Genomic DNA, 14,565 nt, shown 5'->3' on the forward strand with positions numbered 1-14,565 from the left:
AGACTCGAGAATCACATTATCATTGGTGAAAACAGAAAGAAAATCAGTAAATCAGTTTTGGAGTTTACCGCGAACAGACAGACACAGAAAGGACTTTTATAATGTATTGTGATTAATATATAAATAAAGATAATATATATGTATGTAAGTAAGAAAAACTCAAACACATTTAATAGAAATATATTTAATAATACTCATAATATCGCTTATAAACAAAATATCAAGTACACTACATATCACAGTTGGTTACAACATTTTGGAGGACAAATCTAATTCGAGTTGAATGTCTTGAATGGATTCCTTCTTGAGCAGCGGCTTTCTGTCGTTCTCTTTTATCTTTTTCGGGTTCTTCTTTTTAGTGGCTCTGAAAAGATAATACAGAAGTTTAATTTTTAGGTCCAATTTCACTACTATTTAACATCAGACAGGTCACAGAGTACTTTCGCATTTATAATATTATAATTAGGACATGAAACACAACATTATGGTAATGGTGATGACGTCATAAATGTTTGAGCTTGATTGGTGACGCTGATATTGAGTGTTTATGAGGTGATGACGTCGACATTATTTGTGATGAACAATATAACATCGATATTGTTGTTAATGGTGATGGTGATGACGTCGATATATATAATTGTGACTACGATATTAATAGTCTTAGCATTGGTAAAGATCATAATTTTCGGTGATGATGTCAATGTTGAGTGTTGACGATAATGGATATGACGTCGATATTGTCGCTGATGATTAGTGTTGGTGATGACGTCGATATTGGTGATGTTACCTGTTATGCACTCCGTCAGGCAGGTCCATCATGCGCAGTATCAGCGCTTGGTCAGATGAGTCCAACGGCGCGACGGATATATCTCTAACGGCTCGGAACTTGCCGCAGTTGTTGAGGTGCTCGTTCTCGAGACGGAAGTAGTTCCATATGAAACGTCTGCGTGAAGGTAAATAGATAAGATAAGATAGCCTTTTATTTCAGATCAAACTTAAGTCTAATACATATATATGAAAATGCAACAATTGCAAAAGGTAAAATATAGCTCTAAATGTAGTTATTACCGAAGCGTCTGGTTGGAAGACGCAGTTAATTGAACAAAAAATAGCTCTAAATTTGTTATTTCAACAAATTTGTAGATATATCGAACAAACTATAGACGACTTGACTCACAATTTGTATGAAACTGGTTGGTAAACACAATTGATAAATAAAAATAACTTTAAACATTGTATTATTTATTGAAAAAAAAAAAGCTCTGAATGAGGTTTTTACCATAAATAGAATAATACATATGCTTTGTAGATACTACGAGGGCGGTCCCAAAAGTAGCCGACCTAACCAAGAAAAAACAAAAAATATGGAATTAATTATATTTATTTCTCTACATAGCTTCCTTGTAATCCTTTACACTTTTCCCAGCGGTGCTCTATAGCTTCAATGCCGCGTCTGTAGTAGGAACCGTCGAGCTCTTCAAAATAGGCATTAACCGTAGACTCAACATCTTCATTGTTTGCAAATCTTTTACCACTGAGCCATTTTTTTTAACTTAGATTACAAAATAAAGTACAGATGGAGCATGACAACCGCCCGTCGCCCTTGTCAAAGAAAATACGAAATCAAAAACAAATACGTCGCTGCACCAGTGCTATAGCGCTAAAAGTGTCATGCAATACGTCAAAAAGGGTTTGCAATTTTAGTAAAAAAATGCCGTCTTGTGATAATAAAACGCTGTAAAATTTGTTCCCGAAAACAAAAAAAAGATAAAACATCGTTTCACAGGTTTTCTGTAGATTATTTGGCTGATTTATTTCTTTAATACGAATAATAATTTTACAGATATGAAGGAATACAAAACTTCAACGTATGTTGCCAGTATTTTGAAAATGAATTTGCCATTTTTATTGGTAAAACGGTAAAATGGTTAAAAGATCTTCAGGGTAATGCTGTTGGATTTTTCGATCGTGAATGTGATTATTTGTATAGTGCACTAAAGGTTCATGATAATTATTAGATTATTTTAATAAGCATAATACATTATTTTGTTACTTTTATAAAGCTTAAAAACGTCATAGTCGTTTTCGCTAGCGATTTAATTTATGTGAACTCCATGATGGATATGATGAAAATAAAATGTCCCGTATTCTCGACTAAAAACTACCGCTATTCGTATTCATATATTATGAAAAATAAAAAATAATATAATCATTATAGTTAATATTGAAACTTTTTTTATGTAATTTATTTAATAAAAAATTGAATACAATTATTTTGTCCATATATAACTTTAGTAGGCAGGTACTTTATGTAATAAAAGAATTTAAATAAAAATTAAAACTTGACTTCTCATTTATGTATATAGCCTACGCTGCCTACGTCACTACCGTCACTAACATAATAATTCAGATCATTGCAATGAAACCTCACAACTCAAAATCGGTCCAACGGTTTATACTGCAGGGCGTGTCAAAGAAATATTATACATACATCCATAAACTCGAAAAACATAACCCTCTTTTTTCCGTAGTCGGGGAAAAATTTGGGAAATTTTTCAATATCTGGCAACATTACACGCACACAGAAGCACCGTGTACGTACGGTGCAGCGGCGAAATGACAGCACACATAGCTTTATTGAAAATGACGATAAATTATTCGGTTTAGTTCGGCAACGCTCCATCTGTCTTTTATTTTGTAATCTAAGTTTTTTAAGTTTGGAACAGAAAATTATCAGATGGGGCCAAATCTGGTGAATAAGGTGCATGAGGTAGCAATTCAAACTTTAATTCTTCGATTTTAGCCATCGCAATGCCGGAGGTGTGGACTGGCGCGTTGTCCCGATGAAACAAAACTTTTTTATTTGATAGATGAGGCCGTTTTATCTTTATTTCTTCACTTAGACGCTGCAACAAGTTTGCGTAATACTCGCTGTTGATGGTTTTTCCTCTTGGTAGATAATCTATGAAGATTATCCCACGAGCGTCCCAGAAAACCGATGCCATGACTTTTCCTGCCGATGAAACCGTTTTTGCCTTCTTTGGGGCCGATTCTCCCCTTGCGGTCCATTGCTTTGACTGTTCTTTCGTCTCCGGTGTGAAATAATGAACCCACGTTTCATCCATGGTAATAAATCGACGCAAAAACTGTACTTTTGTTTCGAAATTTTGCAAAACACTCGACTGAAACATCCTCACGACGCTGTTTTTACTCTAGTGTGAGTAATCGCGGCACCCACCTTGCGCACAGCTTCCTCATGTCCAAGTTTTCAGTTAAGATACGATGTACTGCACTTTTTGAAATGCCTACCATTTCTGCTAGCTCGCGCACTTTTAGTCGACGATCATCCAATACAATTTTGTGGATTTTTTTACCATTTCTGGCGAAGTCACCTCATTTGGTCGCCCACTACGAGGTTCATCTTGGCAGTTCGTACGGCCACGTTTGAACTCGGCCACCCAATATTTTACCGTTGTAAACGAAGGAAAAGACTCCCCTAATGTAGAATCTAGCTCTTCTTTTATGTTAGTTGGGCTGAGGCCTTTCAAATGAAAGTATTGAATGACGTATCGTAGAGCAATTTTTTCCATATTAGAAAATTCTCTGACAGCGTTCACTTTCAAGGACTACAAAACAAATGACAAATGACCTAGCGTGTTCAAATTCCAAATTTAAAATCCGCATTGATCAGACTTTTTAATAAGAGTATTTAATTAAATAAAACTGCCAGTACGTAAGTCAGGTCGGGTAATTTTGGGACCGCCTACGTATAAGCAACTAGACTCATAAATAATGTATGTGATGTTTCGAAAACGTTACGTTCATTCAATTTAACACCTTATTTCGTGGTAGAAAAGTTTAAAGTCTATTGTTTACGCGTATTAGAAAACTCTGCCTTATAGATACGTAAGCAGAGTTTTGTTTAAGACAATTTTAAGCGTTTTTGTGAGTTTAGTTTCTTTTTGTACGTTAACGACCTAAATTGAATCATTTTAAAAGTACTTTTCTTAATGTTAAAACTTTAATATCCTCTTACCTAAATACTTCAAGAGGTGCCAATACAGATATGACGGTTTCAGAGCTAACTATTTTATTCTCGGTTAAGTAGAACGCCGGCGCCCAAATGAAACGCAACACAAAGTCTTCTATGATCGCAAAATAGTAGAACTGAAATGAAACACGAATTAAAATATTTACAACAAAAAAAAAAACTTAACATTTCTTATTATATTTTCAAGTTGGTAGTCTTTTCGTATAAAAACTAGCTGCTCCGCGCGGTTTCACCCCCGTGACTCCTCTCCCGTTGGTCGTTGCGTGATGATATATAGCCTACAGCCTTCCTCGATAAATGAGCTATATAACACATATATGAAAAGAATTTTTCAAATCGGACCCAGTAGTTCTCGAGATTAGCGCGTTCAAACAAACAAACAAACTCTTCAGCTTTATAATATTAGTATAGATAGGCTAGCGAAGAGTGACGTTGATTTTAATCGTGAGTGCCAGAATCGATTTTTTCAAATGCCAATTTACATTCATTGAGTTTTCTTCATTGCCACAACGCGTCATCGTCATGTTCGAATAGCATGTCAACCATGACAAGAATTTTCGATATAATCTTTAACTACAACGCGTTGTGAGCTAATTCTCAATGAGCTGTTCAGCGTTTGAGTTTACACTCACCCCAACACTATAAACAATCTCCTCTCTCAGCAAGCTGTTCTCCGCTTGCAGGCCTGCGGTGAACAGTCCCCAGTCCATCTTAACGTCCCACGTGTATGTGTAGCACGAGGATATGAATTGGCAGCCGAGCCACGCGTAGAGAAACGGATTGTCGTATGGGTTCTCGTATTCCGCTAAAAATTTAAAAGATTAGATCATTTTTTTATAATATGTGATATGGTGACGAGCGGTATAAGTTGCAGATAAACAAACAAAAATGTAAAGTCTTTAAATTCTGTTTTTGTTCATCACTACACAGTATGAAACAAAGTCGCTTTCTCTGTCCCTATTTCCCTATGTCCCTTTGTATGCTTAAATCTTTGAAACTACGCAACGGACTTTGATGCGGTTTTTTTTAATAGATAGAGTGATTCAAGAGGAAGGTTTAAGTATATAATTTATTAGGTTTTAGACAAAGCGGGCGAAGCCGCGGGCGGTTAGCTAGTAAGGTATATATTATATACTTTCGTTTAAAATATAAGCAGGATGTGCCCATAACGTTATAAGTGACCAAACCGTCTAAAATTATTTTTATTTTATAAAATAATTTTTACACTTTTTCGTAAATATTTGTAAAGTATAAATGGATGAATTTTCTATGAATAAATGAATTATTATTATTAATTCGGTATAATATTAATCATGACCAGATTCAAGAAGATAGTGGAAAATTTTTCGAAGCTTATCTGATACTTGCAAAATCACTTACTTATGAAAAGAAAACCCTTATACTTTTTAATGTTTCGCTACTTCTAGATTTACTCCTTACCCTTATACATAGTCCGCATAGTAGAAAACAGCACTACAAAGAAGGTAGTCGAATATTTCCCGGCGTTCACGAGATGCGGGAACGCCTCCTTACTATCCCGGTATCGACGGAGACATTGCCAGAAACGAGTCCAAGCCGGGATAATGTTTACTATTGCTCGAGATATTAGGAACCATTTTGTTGATTCGAACGTATCTGGAAGTAAAGAAATAACGATAAAATATTTCTGTTATTATCAATTTATTGTATGAACATGTGCAGTGAACAGAGAAAATCTATACTATAAAAATGAATCGCAAAATGTGTTGGTAAGCGCATAACTCGAGAACGGCTGAACCGATTTCGTCAATTCTTTTTTTATAATATTCCTTGAAGTACGAGGATGGTTCTTATGGAGAGAAAACGTAAACATGTACCACGGGCGAAGCCGGGGCGGACCGCGGAGAAAAAAAAATCTTAATTTTTCTTAATTTTTCCGCGCGGACGGAGTCGCGGGCGGAAGCTAGTAATTAATAAATCAAGTCATCAGTATAAAATGGAGACAATTGAAAACATGAAGTATGAAGTATGTTCAGAGCCATAAATCATATTTGCTTGTGAATTCTATAATATGCTTTTATTTTTGCTTTTCAAAACAACTTTGTCTTTGAAATAATTATTTTTTTCTTCCATTTCTTTTTGTGGTAACAAGAAGGTAGAGTATTGTGTCATATCCATACTAATATTATAAATGCGAAAGTAACTCTGTATGTCTGTCTGTTACTCAATCACGCCTAAACTACTGAACCAATTTGCATGAAATTTTGTATGGAGATATTTTGATACCCGAGAAAGGACATGGGCTACCTTTTATTGCGAAATATGTACCACGAGCGAAGCCGGGGCGGACCACTAGTTACGAAATAAACTCACCATTAACAATAAACCAATCGGCACCAGCCACATAGAACGCGACCAAATAGTGAAAATCCAAGAAAGCATAGACAAAAGAGTTCCACTGGTCCGCGAGCCAGAAGTCCGCGAACAGCACCGGCATAAATGGCGCGGCTAGAATACGACCCTGCAAGTTATTTACTTAAAGTTAATAACTAACCAAAGTATTAGTAAGTAATTAACCGACTTGAAAAATAGTGTATGTATTTTATTCACTGCAACATGTTCATGATCATATAGATTCCAGTCTTTTATAAAAGATGTATGTTTGTTTATTGCAAAAAAATGTGATAAGTAATTTGTGGTCTTTAAAAATAGGTATGTAATAGTCATTTTCTTACGAGAAGTTATTAGAGCTAGCGCGCAAGAGCAACTTTTGTCTACGCAACTATTTAGTCTCTCCCATCAACTCTATGGAGAGTTGCGTCGCTACGTGCGCGCACTTTCTTACTAGCCCATAGAGGTGATGGGAGAGGCAAAATAGTTGCAGAGACAAAAGTTGCTCTTGCGCGCTAGCTTTTATCTGATTGCAAGAAATTTTTTTATTGTGCTGACATATCTGATTATATCTTTTTTGAGATTTTTTATATAATAACATAGCAATTATAAGTATCTATAAGCCTTCAAAACCACAAAATAATATTCTACTTGTATCTATAATTAAAAAATACTCACACATATCCTCAAAAACCAGAACCTCGCTTCATGCCGAAACACCCTAAAGGGGTTCATCAAAAACGCCAGCATAATCAACACTAGCGCTAGCGGATTGACGAACGGCGGTATACTCAAACTGGCACTGTATATAAAACTGAGTATACTCAACGCCCAGACGACCCCAAAAATCGCCGCCAATTCCATCAAATGTTGTTCAGAAAGATGCTTTCTTGGATCTAATTCGAAAATTAAAACATGGTTGACGCCAGAACTGCGCCAACCATATACGTTTATTCCGATTAGGAATATGAATTCGACCAATAGGAATGGCCCGCGGTACAACCGGAAGGCCGTTTTGAAGTTTTCTGTTGCCGCATCGTGGAATAGCGCTGAAAGAGAAATTTAAGGGGTTATTTCATGGGAATTTTTCATGACACATCATTGAGGTAAGTTTTAAAATTTATCGAATCGCTTTTCGAAGACGACGTTCGATGCTTTATTGCCAGGGATTTAAAAACTAAAGAGCTATCTATCTATCCATTTGTTGACAGTTTTTCCGCCAATCGGACTTTTCTTTCCTGACCAGATCAACAGAACTATGGAGAAAAATATTAAATGTTTTCCGTAGTTTTCCGACAGGCCATTACGAGAAAATATCCTCGTTTATATGATCTAATACTATCGGAATACATATTTTTCTATTGCATGAATGTTGTTAATAAAATTTACTAAAACAACCTTAGTGAATTTACACTTAATCTATTGAAAAACAAATATCCCTCCATAACAAACTTAAGTAACAGCATAAAGCAAATTAATTTTAATCTTAGAACAAACAAGCAATTGCAGCGTATATTCAATGCAAAACAGAATAAACATTTAAATTCAAACACTGATGAAATTCTATTTAATCTGTACCGTCCACGGTTAAACTAACGGAGCATAGATAACAAATAGTTTGTGGCACAATTTATAATCTATGTGCATTACGTCATACGAAATTACGATGAGATCCTAATTTATTACATTATTGTAGTAGTTTACGATGAAATAATTTATTATAGTTTAGTTAGTCTGTTTAGTTAGTAAATAGAACTTTCCAGGTTGTAAAAATTAGCATAGTCTAAACACAATATACAGATACATACAGTAAGGAAACTTCATACAAAATGTTCGAAATGGCTCCCCCCCCCCATCAAGCGTGTTTTCGAGGGTATTGAGGGGGATCGATAGTAGCGGGTGACACATCCATAGATTTTGAATATAGTATGGAAAAAAGTTTAAAGTGATGTCAATTCACATTAAATAAATATCGATTGTTTCAGTTTGTAGCCCTTTCAATAAATTTATTTGTTAATACCGTATCTGACTACAAGTTAAGAGACTATTTTTTAATTTCTATAGATATGGCAGCATGAGTTTTAAATTAAGTTGACATATTTTCTACCAAAATGATAGCTACAAATAGTCACTATTAGGAGTCCAGTCTGTTTAAAGGTCGCATCTATTTTTACGCAATCTACAAGAGCACGAAAATATAAAAAAAAGGAAACCTTAAAAAATCTTGTTTAAATTTATGTGCATAATTACGTAAATATTAGGAAAGAAAAAGATAGATATTATAATTATTGTATTTTTATCGATACGTGGCGTCTCCACTTTGTCAAGCACTAAGCCTGTCAAACTATTTTCTTTTTCTTCCTAAAACAAAAAGGTAGAGGTACTATGCTCGTATAATAATAATTTTAATTTATTTTTGCATATTTTGTGTTTTTTAATTTAATTTAATTTATCGTTTTAAAAATAATTTAGTAGGTATACCTAACAAGTATTGTAAATTCTGGTTTAAAATAATTATTGAATATATGTATAATACAAATATCAAGCATTATAAATAATTTAGGTACATTAAATAGCCTTCAGCGTCCATAACAAAACAAGATTTCGAAATATAGCACTGTGTGCCTAGTGCGAGTTTTCATCGAGTACGAAACGTTACTATCGCGTCTGCGTCACAGCGAAATTTGTATGGGGAATCAAAGCTTCCCCATACGTCCGCTAGGGGCGCTGTTCGATTTCCCATACTAATTCGGCTGTGACGCAAACGCGATAGTAACGTTTCGTACTCGATGAAAACTCGCACTAGGCACACTGATAAAAACGTATTTACTTTTACAAGCTGTATTAATTCGGATTGTTTCTTCTTGTAAATTCATATTTAGGCTACACCATTTTTGTATTTTAACGGGTTTTAATCTCCAAATTACCACAAAATCAACTGTGAAAAAAAGCAAACAGAAATATACAGGCCGAATTGATAACCTTCTCCTTTATTTTTCAAGTCGGTTAAATATCAAAAAGTAACAGCCCTATAGCTATACGTCATAATTTCATCGCAGGGGCTTAGTTTCCTAACTGTATGTACATAGTACATATCTGTCAACTGTGATCTAAACGAGATAAAAGAAGGTATAAATTTTGTGGTCGAAAGATTTGATTTATGCCGCTTTATTTACGATAACAATCAATCCAATACAAATAATGCTATACGTGCAGCCTTTAAATTCTCTTGAAAATGTTTACGAAAGTATATACTTCAAAATAACATATAAGCGTGATTTTATAATATTGTAACTATAGATAGGTGCTTTTTTGCAGAATATTGATGAAAAAAAAAAACAAATTTCAAAAACTATTTAGTGCCAAGATTGAAAACTATTGTTATATTTTTAAGTTATTCACCAAATTTAAAAAAAAGGGAGTAGGTTAAATTTTTGGTAATAAAATCGATTTCGTTTAATATGCTTAAATTCGTTTGAATAAATTGTAATGAATTTTCATATCTTTTGATTCATGTTTTAAGAACATAATTTTGTAGTAAACTTTTATTTGACAACATGATTAATAAAAAATCGAGCTTAATGGGTCAGTATGAAAGAGCCTTAATAAAAGATAAAAAGTATTTACTCACCAGATAACACAACTGTGATGGAAAGAACTATGAATGATCCAGAAAACAGACCGACTTTGAACGTCGTCCAGGGACTCTGTTGTTCGCCTAATGGTGGCACGCGAAGTTTTTTCATCGCTTTCTGTCTGTCTCCGCCTTAAATAGGAAAATAAAAATATAAGTTAGAAAAATTGTAATTTGTACGTGTATTGGATACGAATTCGGGATATTTCTATATTTTTTTAATCAATCGTGCTTATCTATACTAATATTATAAAGCCGAAGAGTTTGTTTGTTTGATCGCGCTAATCTCGGGAACTTCTGGTCCGATTTGAAAAATTCTTTCGGTGTATAGCCAGATAGCCCATTTATCGAGGAAGGCTATAGGATATATATCATCACGCTTAGGCAAACAGGAGCGAAGCACTGCGGATAAAATCGCGGGGAACATCGAGTTCTTAATATTCGCAAAGATTCGCGTCTTTTTGCGGGAAATTTAAACTTGGAACCATCTCGGAACATTATTTTTCTATCAATATTTGCACATTACAAATTCGCGTCATTTTTTTTGGGATTTTTTGTAATACATATTTGTATATAATTTGTATATCTTACCTTCCAGATCATTAGTAACGGTCGCTTCAGTATCGCTGATCAATCGATCTATATCTTTGTTTGTATAAAAGTGCGATGTTTCGACGTGCTCTGCCCGCCATTGGGCACCATTACTCACATTTAATAACTGTTGGTAAATAATAATAAAATTTAATATGTATAGTTTGTAACATTTTAATTTGTAGTACATATTTTACTACACATAAAACTTAGCAAAATTATTTATTTTGTAATTTTTATTTTGAAACTAAAACATATAATATACAAATGGCATAACAATAAAAACAATAATTTATCATTTGTCCAATAATATACTTACTACAAAAAGTATTGCGTCATTCGTCTGATAAACTGCTATTTGAAAAATACATCTTGAAAATTGTATAACAATTCAATCATTCAAAGTTTTAATTAGTTGATTTACAAACACAATACCTACATATAAAATAAACAACAACAAACCTTATCATGCTTCTTCAATATCTTCCTAAATCCTGTATAATTTAAATTCTGATAATTTTGTAACAATATTAAACTAAGGTAAAATTCACTAAACGCCAACTTTAATTCCTGTACTTTCCTTCTGGGGATCGCCTTTTTGCTGTCACCCCCACTCTTAGGTTTTATTGTGTCGAATCTTGATTTCAATTCGCTTTGTAAGGTTGCATACTTTCTTGTAGCCTCTGCTAACTTTTCTAAAAAAAAGACGAAAAATATTTTATTTTTTCTGAAGTTTTGTTATATTTTGCAAGAGGTGAAATTTAAATATTAGTTTATATTATTACTACTAGAATATAGAACAATGCTACGTCGTCTGCTCTAATAGGAAATAAAATTCGACATCAGCAATTTTTTTTACTCGAAGCTCTGCAATGTGGACGGTAGCATGTTGTTTAGCCTACTTTAATAAGCTTTAACCATCACAAAAATAATTTTATAATTAGAACTGGTAGTTCTTAAGATTACCTTGTTTGAACAAACAAATATACATCTTAATAAATGTATGTGTAAAAGTATCTATGAAGCTCGATTGGGTAGATAACAAAAACTAACAATAAGATGTCACCAAACCAAAAAAAATTTGTCCTAATTGAAAGTTTAAAATACAATGACGAACATATTTTTTATACTTTTGGCAGCTGAACAAACTTCTAACAAAAATATTTTCCTCATATTTTTAGATTTTAAACATAGAATTTTGTCTAGCAATTTTATTAAAATAGCTAAAACATTTCCTTTTATATTTGAGAAATATTTTATTGAATATAGTCAAAATAATAAGAAGAATTACTACAGTAATAAGTACTACAATAGTTCTGTCATGTAACAGAACTTTTTGCCATATATTATAATTTGATAAATATATTTAGCTTTCCGTCCGCGGCTTCACCCGTGTTTTCAAAGAAAAACATATGTCACGTTCCTGTGGGATTTCCGGGATAAAGCCTATCCTATGTGTTAATTCTCTTATTTATGTGTGCTTAATTTCATTGTAATCGGTTCAGTGTGCCTAGTGCGAGTTTTCATCGAGTACGAAACGTTACTATCGCGTCTGCGTCACAGCGAAATTTGTATGGGGAATCAAAGCTTCGCCATACGTCCGCTAGGGGCGCTGTTCGCATACGTCCGCTAGGGGCGTTGTTTAATTCGGCTGTGACGCAAACGCGATAGTAACGTTTCGTACTCGATGAAAACTCGCACTAGGCACACAGTAGTATTTGTAATCCTCACAAACATTCGCATTTATAATGTTAGTAGGAATTAATAGTATAGGATAGGATAGAACTTATGAAATCATTAACTTTTACGTATTTCTGATTGTTTTTGCAAAAAAGTCTGTGCTTGCAAAATGCCATTATAAGTATATATATTTCTAGCGTTCGACGTAACTTATTGTTCAATAAAATATATTATACAACTGTACTAGTCATTTTACCATTGTAAATGCCAAATACCTCAAATAAAATGTTGTACTACAATAATAACTTGACTAAAATATTATAAAAGTTTTCCTTATATTGTTACATTCATTTTATATTTTTAAATTTACATTTTCACTATACTGAACCATATGTATATGTATGTATATAGATAACCAATCTATACTATATATAATATTATAAAGCTGGTGAGTTTGTTTGTTTGAATGCGATAATCTCAGGAAGTACTGGTCCGATTTGAAAAATTATTTCGGTGTTAGATAGCCCATTCATTGTGGATGGCTATAGTCTATATATCATCACGCTAAGACCAACAGGAGTGGAGCCACGAGGGTGAAACTGCGGAACACAGCTAGTGTATGTATAGATAACCAATAATTAATAAAATACCTGAATAAAATGTGTTAATTTTCTTCAGCTCTTCATCACAATAATGGAAAAAAGTTTCATCAAAGTTTGCAAAGTGCCTTGAAAGCACCTCTGGTTCTACATTTTCAGCCGATGGAGCCTCTTCTACTGCTGTGTATAACATCGCCTTCATTTCCTATTTATTTAAAACAGTTAAAACTGGTTAAACTTTAATTTCATTAATTAATATTAAATATACTAACTTCACCTGCAAGCGAAAGCAAGTATATTAATAGTTTTTGCTACTCTGGTACATAAGTTACAGGCTACCCCATAACCAAGTTTTATCATAATCAGATCCGTGATTTTCACATATTATTTTTTATCAAAATTCATACAAGAACACACTTGATAACAATATTTATGTCTGCTCATTTTCTATGTTCAAATTATGTAGACATTTAGGAAAATACAACATTAATATTTTTCTTTATAAAACCTAGTAATTATTATTGTTATTTTATTTAAGTAGAATTAAAAAAAAAATTATAAATAACGATATTCAAATAATGTTAATAAACTTTATCATACAATCTCATCCAGTTAGAAGTTATAGCACCTGGATTATTCAAATAACTCAATAGATAAGGTTTATCATAATGTTATTATATTTTAGTACCAAATGCAAATACCTACATGTTCATTTAGGTAAAATATTTGATAACATCTATCAATTTTATATAAAGGACATGTGACTAATAATAATGTGTAATAACTAATAACCATAAATAAACAATAACAACTTAAAACAATGGATTATTTTGCACAGATATAAAATAGCCTTAATTTATATTAAAAGCGAAACAATTCATGATAAACGTCGTCGCAGAAATATTTTATCGTGATCATTTATTTACTTAATAACTTATCAAACGACATAAATTCACGTTCTTAAACCCTTTTTAGATTTTATTTAAAATACTCACCTCATAGTTTATATACTGTTTCCGCCACTCGGGCGTTATATGTGCGCTTAGATGTTCAGCGAATTTCATTTTTTAGACCTTTGATACGTCTTTACTGTATGAAACACTGAAAATCACTGTAAGCGTAACGAATTCTACGTGCAATAGATATACACAATGTAACTTTGTAAATAATATAGCACAGGTGACTTAATCTACATAATACTACAACTATAACATAATGGAATGATTTATTTACACGATTCTATTTAATTTTTTCACAGTATAATCACTTGAATTTTAAAAATACATTCAGCTTTTTCATATCGCAATTCGTAACAATGATGAATGATGGACATTTGACATATAAATGTATGACAAAGTTCAAACTTCAAATTGATAGAGAACAGCTGCTCATTGGTTAAACATTTGTCACTGTCAATCTATTACGTTTCATTTCACTCTGTTTTTTTTTTACATCTTCTATATATAAAAATGAATCTCTATTTCCCTTGGTCACGGCATCACGCGTGAACGGGTGGACCGCTTTCGATAATTATTTTTTTATTATATTCCTTGAAGTACGAGGATGGTTCTTATGGAGAGAAAACGTAAATATATACCACGAGCGAAGCCGGGGCGGACCGCTAGTTACTATCCTCCAAA

General features: G+C 33.1%; 1 protein-coding gene across 1 annotated transcript; it reads right to left on the bottom strand.

Annotated features, from left to right (window-relative positions):
- Nucleotides 1–168: 168 nt before the first annotated feature.
- LOC123702837 (xenotropic and polytropic retrovirus receptor 1) lies at nucleotides 169–14,247 on the bottom strand. The gene is made up of 12 exons (XM_045650654.1): nucleotides 13,921–14,247; nucleotides 12,977–13,130; nucleotides 11,109–11,341; nucleotides 10,647–10,773; nucleotides 10,053–10,187; nucleotides 7,100–7,470; nucleotides 6,404–6,551; nucleotides 5,492–5,686; nucleotides 4,684–4,856; nucleotides 4,037–4,167; nucleotides 788–943; nucleotides 169–364 (listed from the first exon to the last, which is right to left on the bottom strand). The coding sequence occupies exons 1-12, from the start codon at nucleotides 13,987–13,989 to the stop codon at nucleotides 247–249; spliced, it is 2,010 nt and encodes a 669-aa protein (XP_045506610.1). The 5' UTR covers nucleotides 13,990–14,247; the 3' UTR covers nucleotides 169–246.
- Nucleotides 14,248–14,565: the final 318 nt, after the last annotated feature.

Source organism: Colias croceus, chromosome 24, assembly GCF_905220415.1.
Source record: "Colias croceus chromosome 24, ilColCroc2.1".
NCBI lineage: Eukaryota > Metazoa > Arthropoda > Insecta > Lepidoptera > Pieridae > Colias > Colias croceus.

Bases quoted from the DNA above. Each gene is read 5' to 3' on its own strand.
- LOC123702837 (XM_045650654.1), bottom strand. From the start codon at position 13,989: ATGAAATTCGCTGAACATCTAAGCGCACATATAACGCCCGAGTGGCGG. The intron at 10,188-10,646 runs GTAAGATATACA...TTCCTATTTAAG, and splicing joins CGTTACTAATGATCTGGAAG to GCGGAGACAGACAGAAAGCG. The intron at 4,168-4,683 runs GTGAGTGTAAAC...GTTTCATTTCAG, and splicing joins AGATTGTTTATAGTGTTGGG to TTCTACTATTTTGCGATCAT.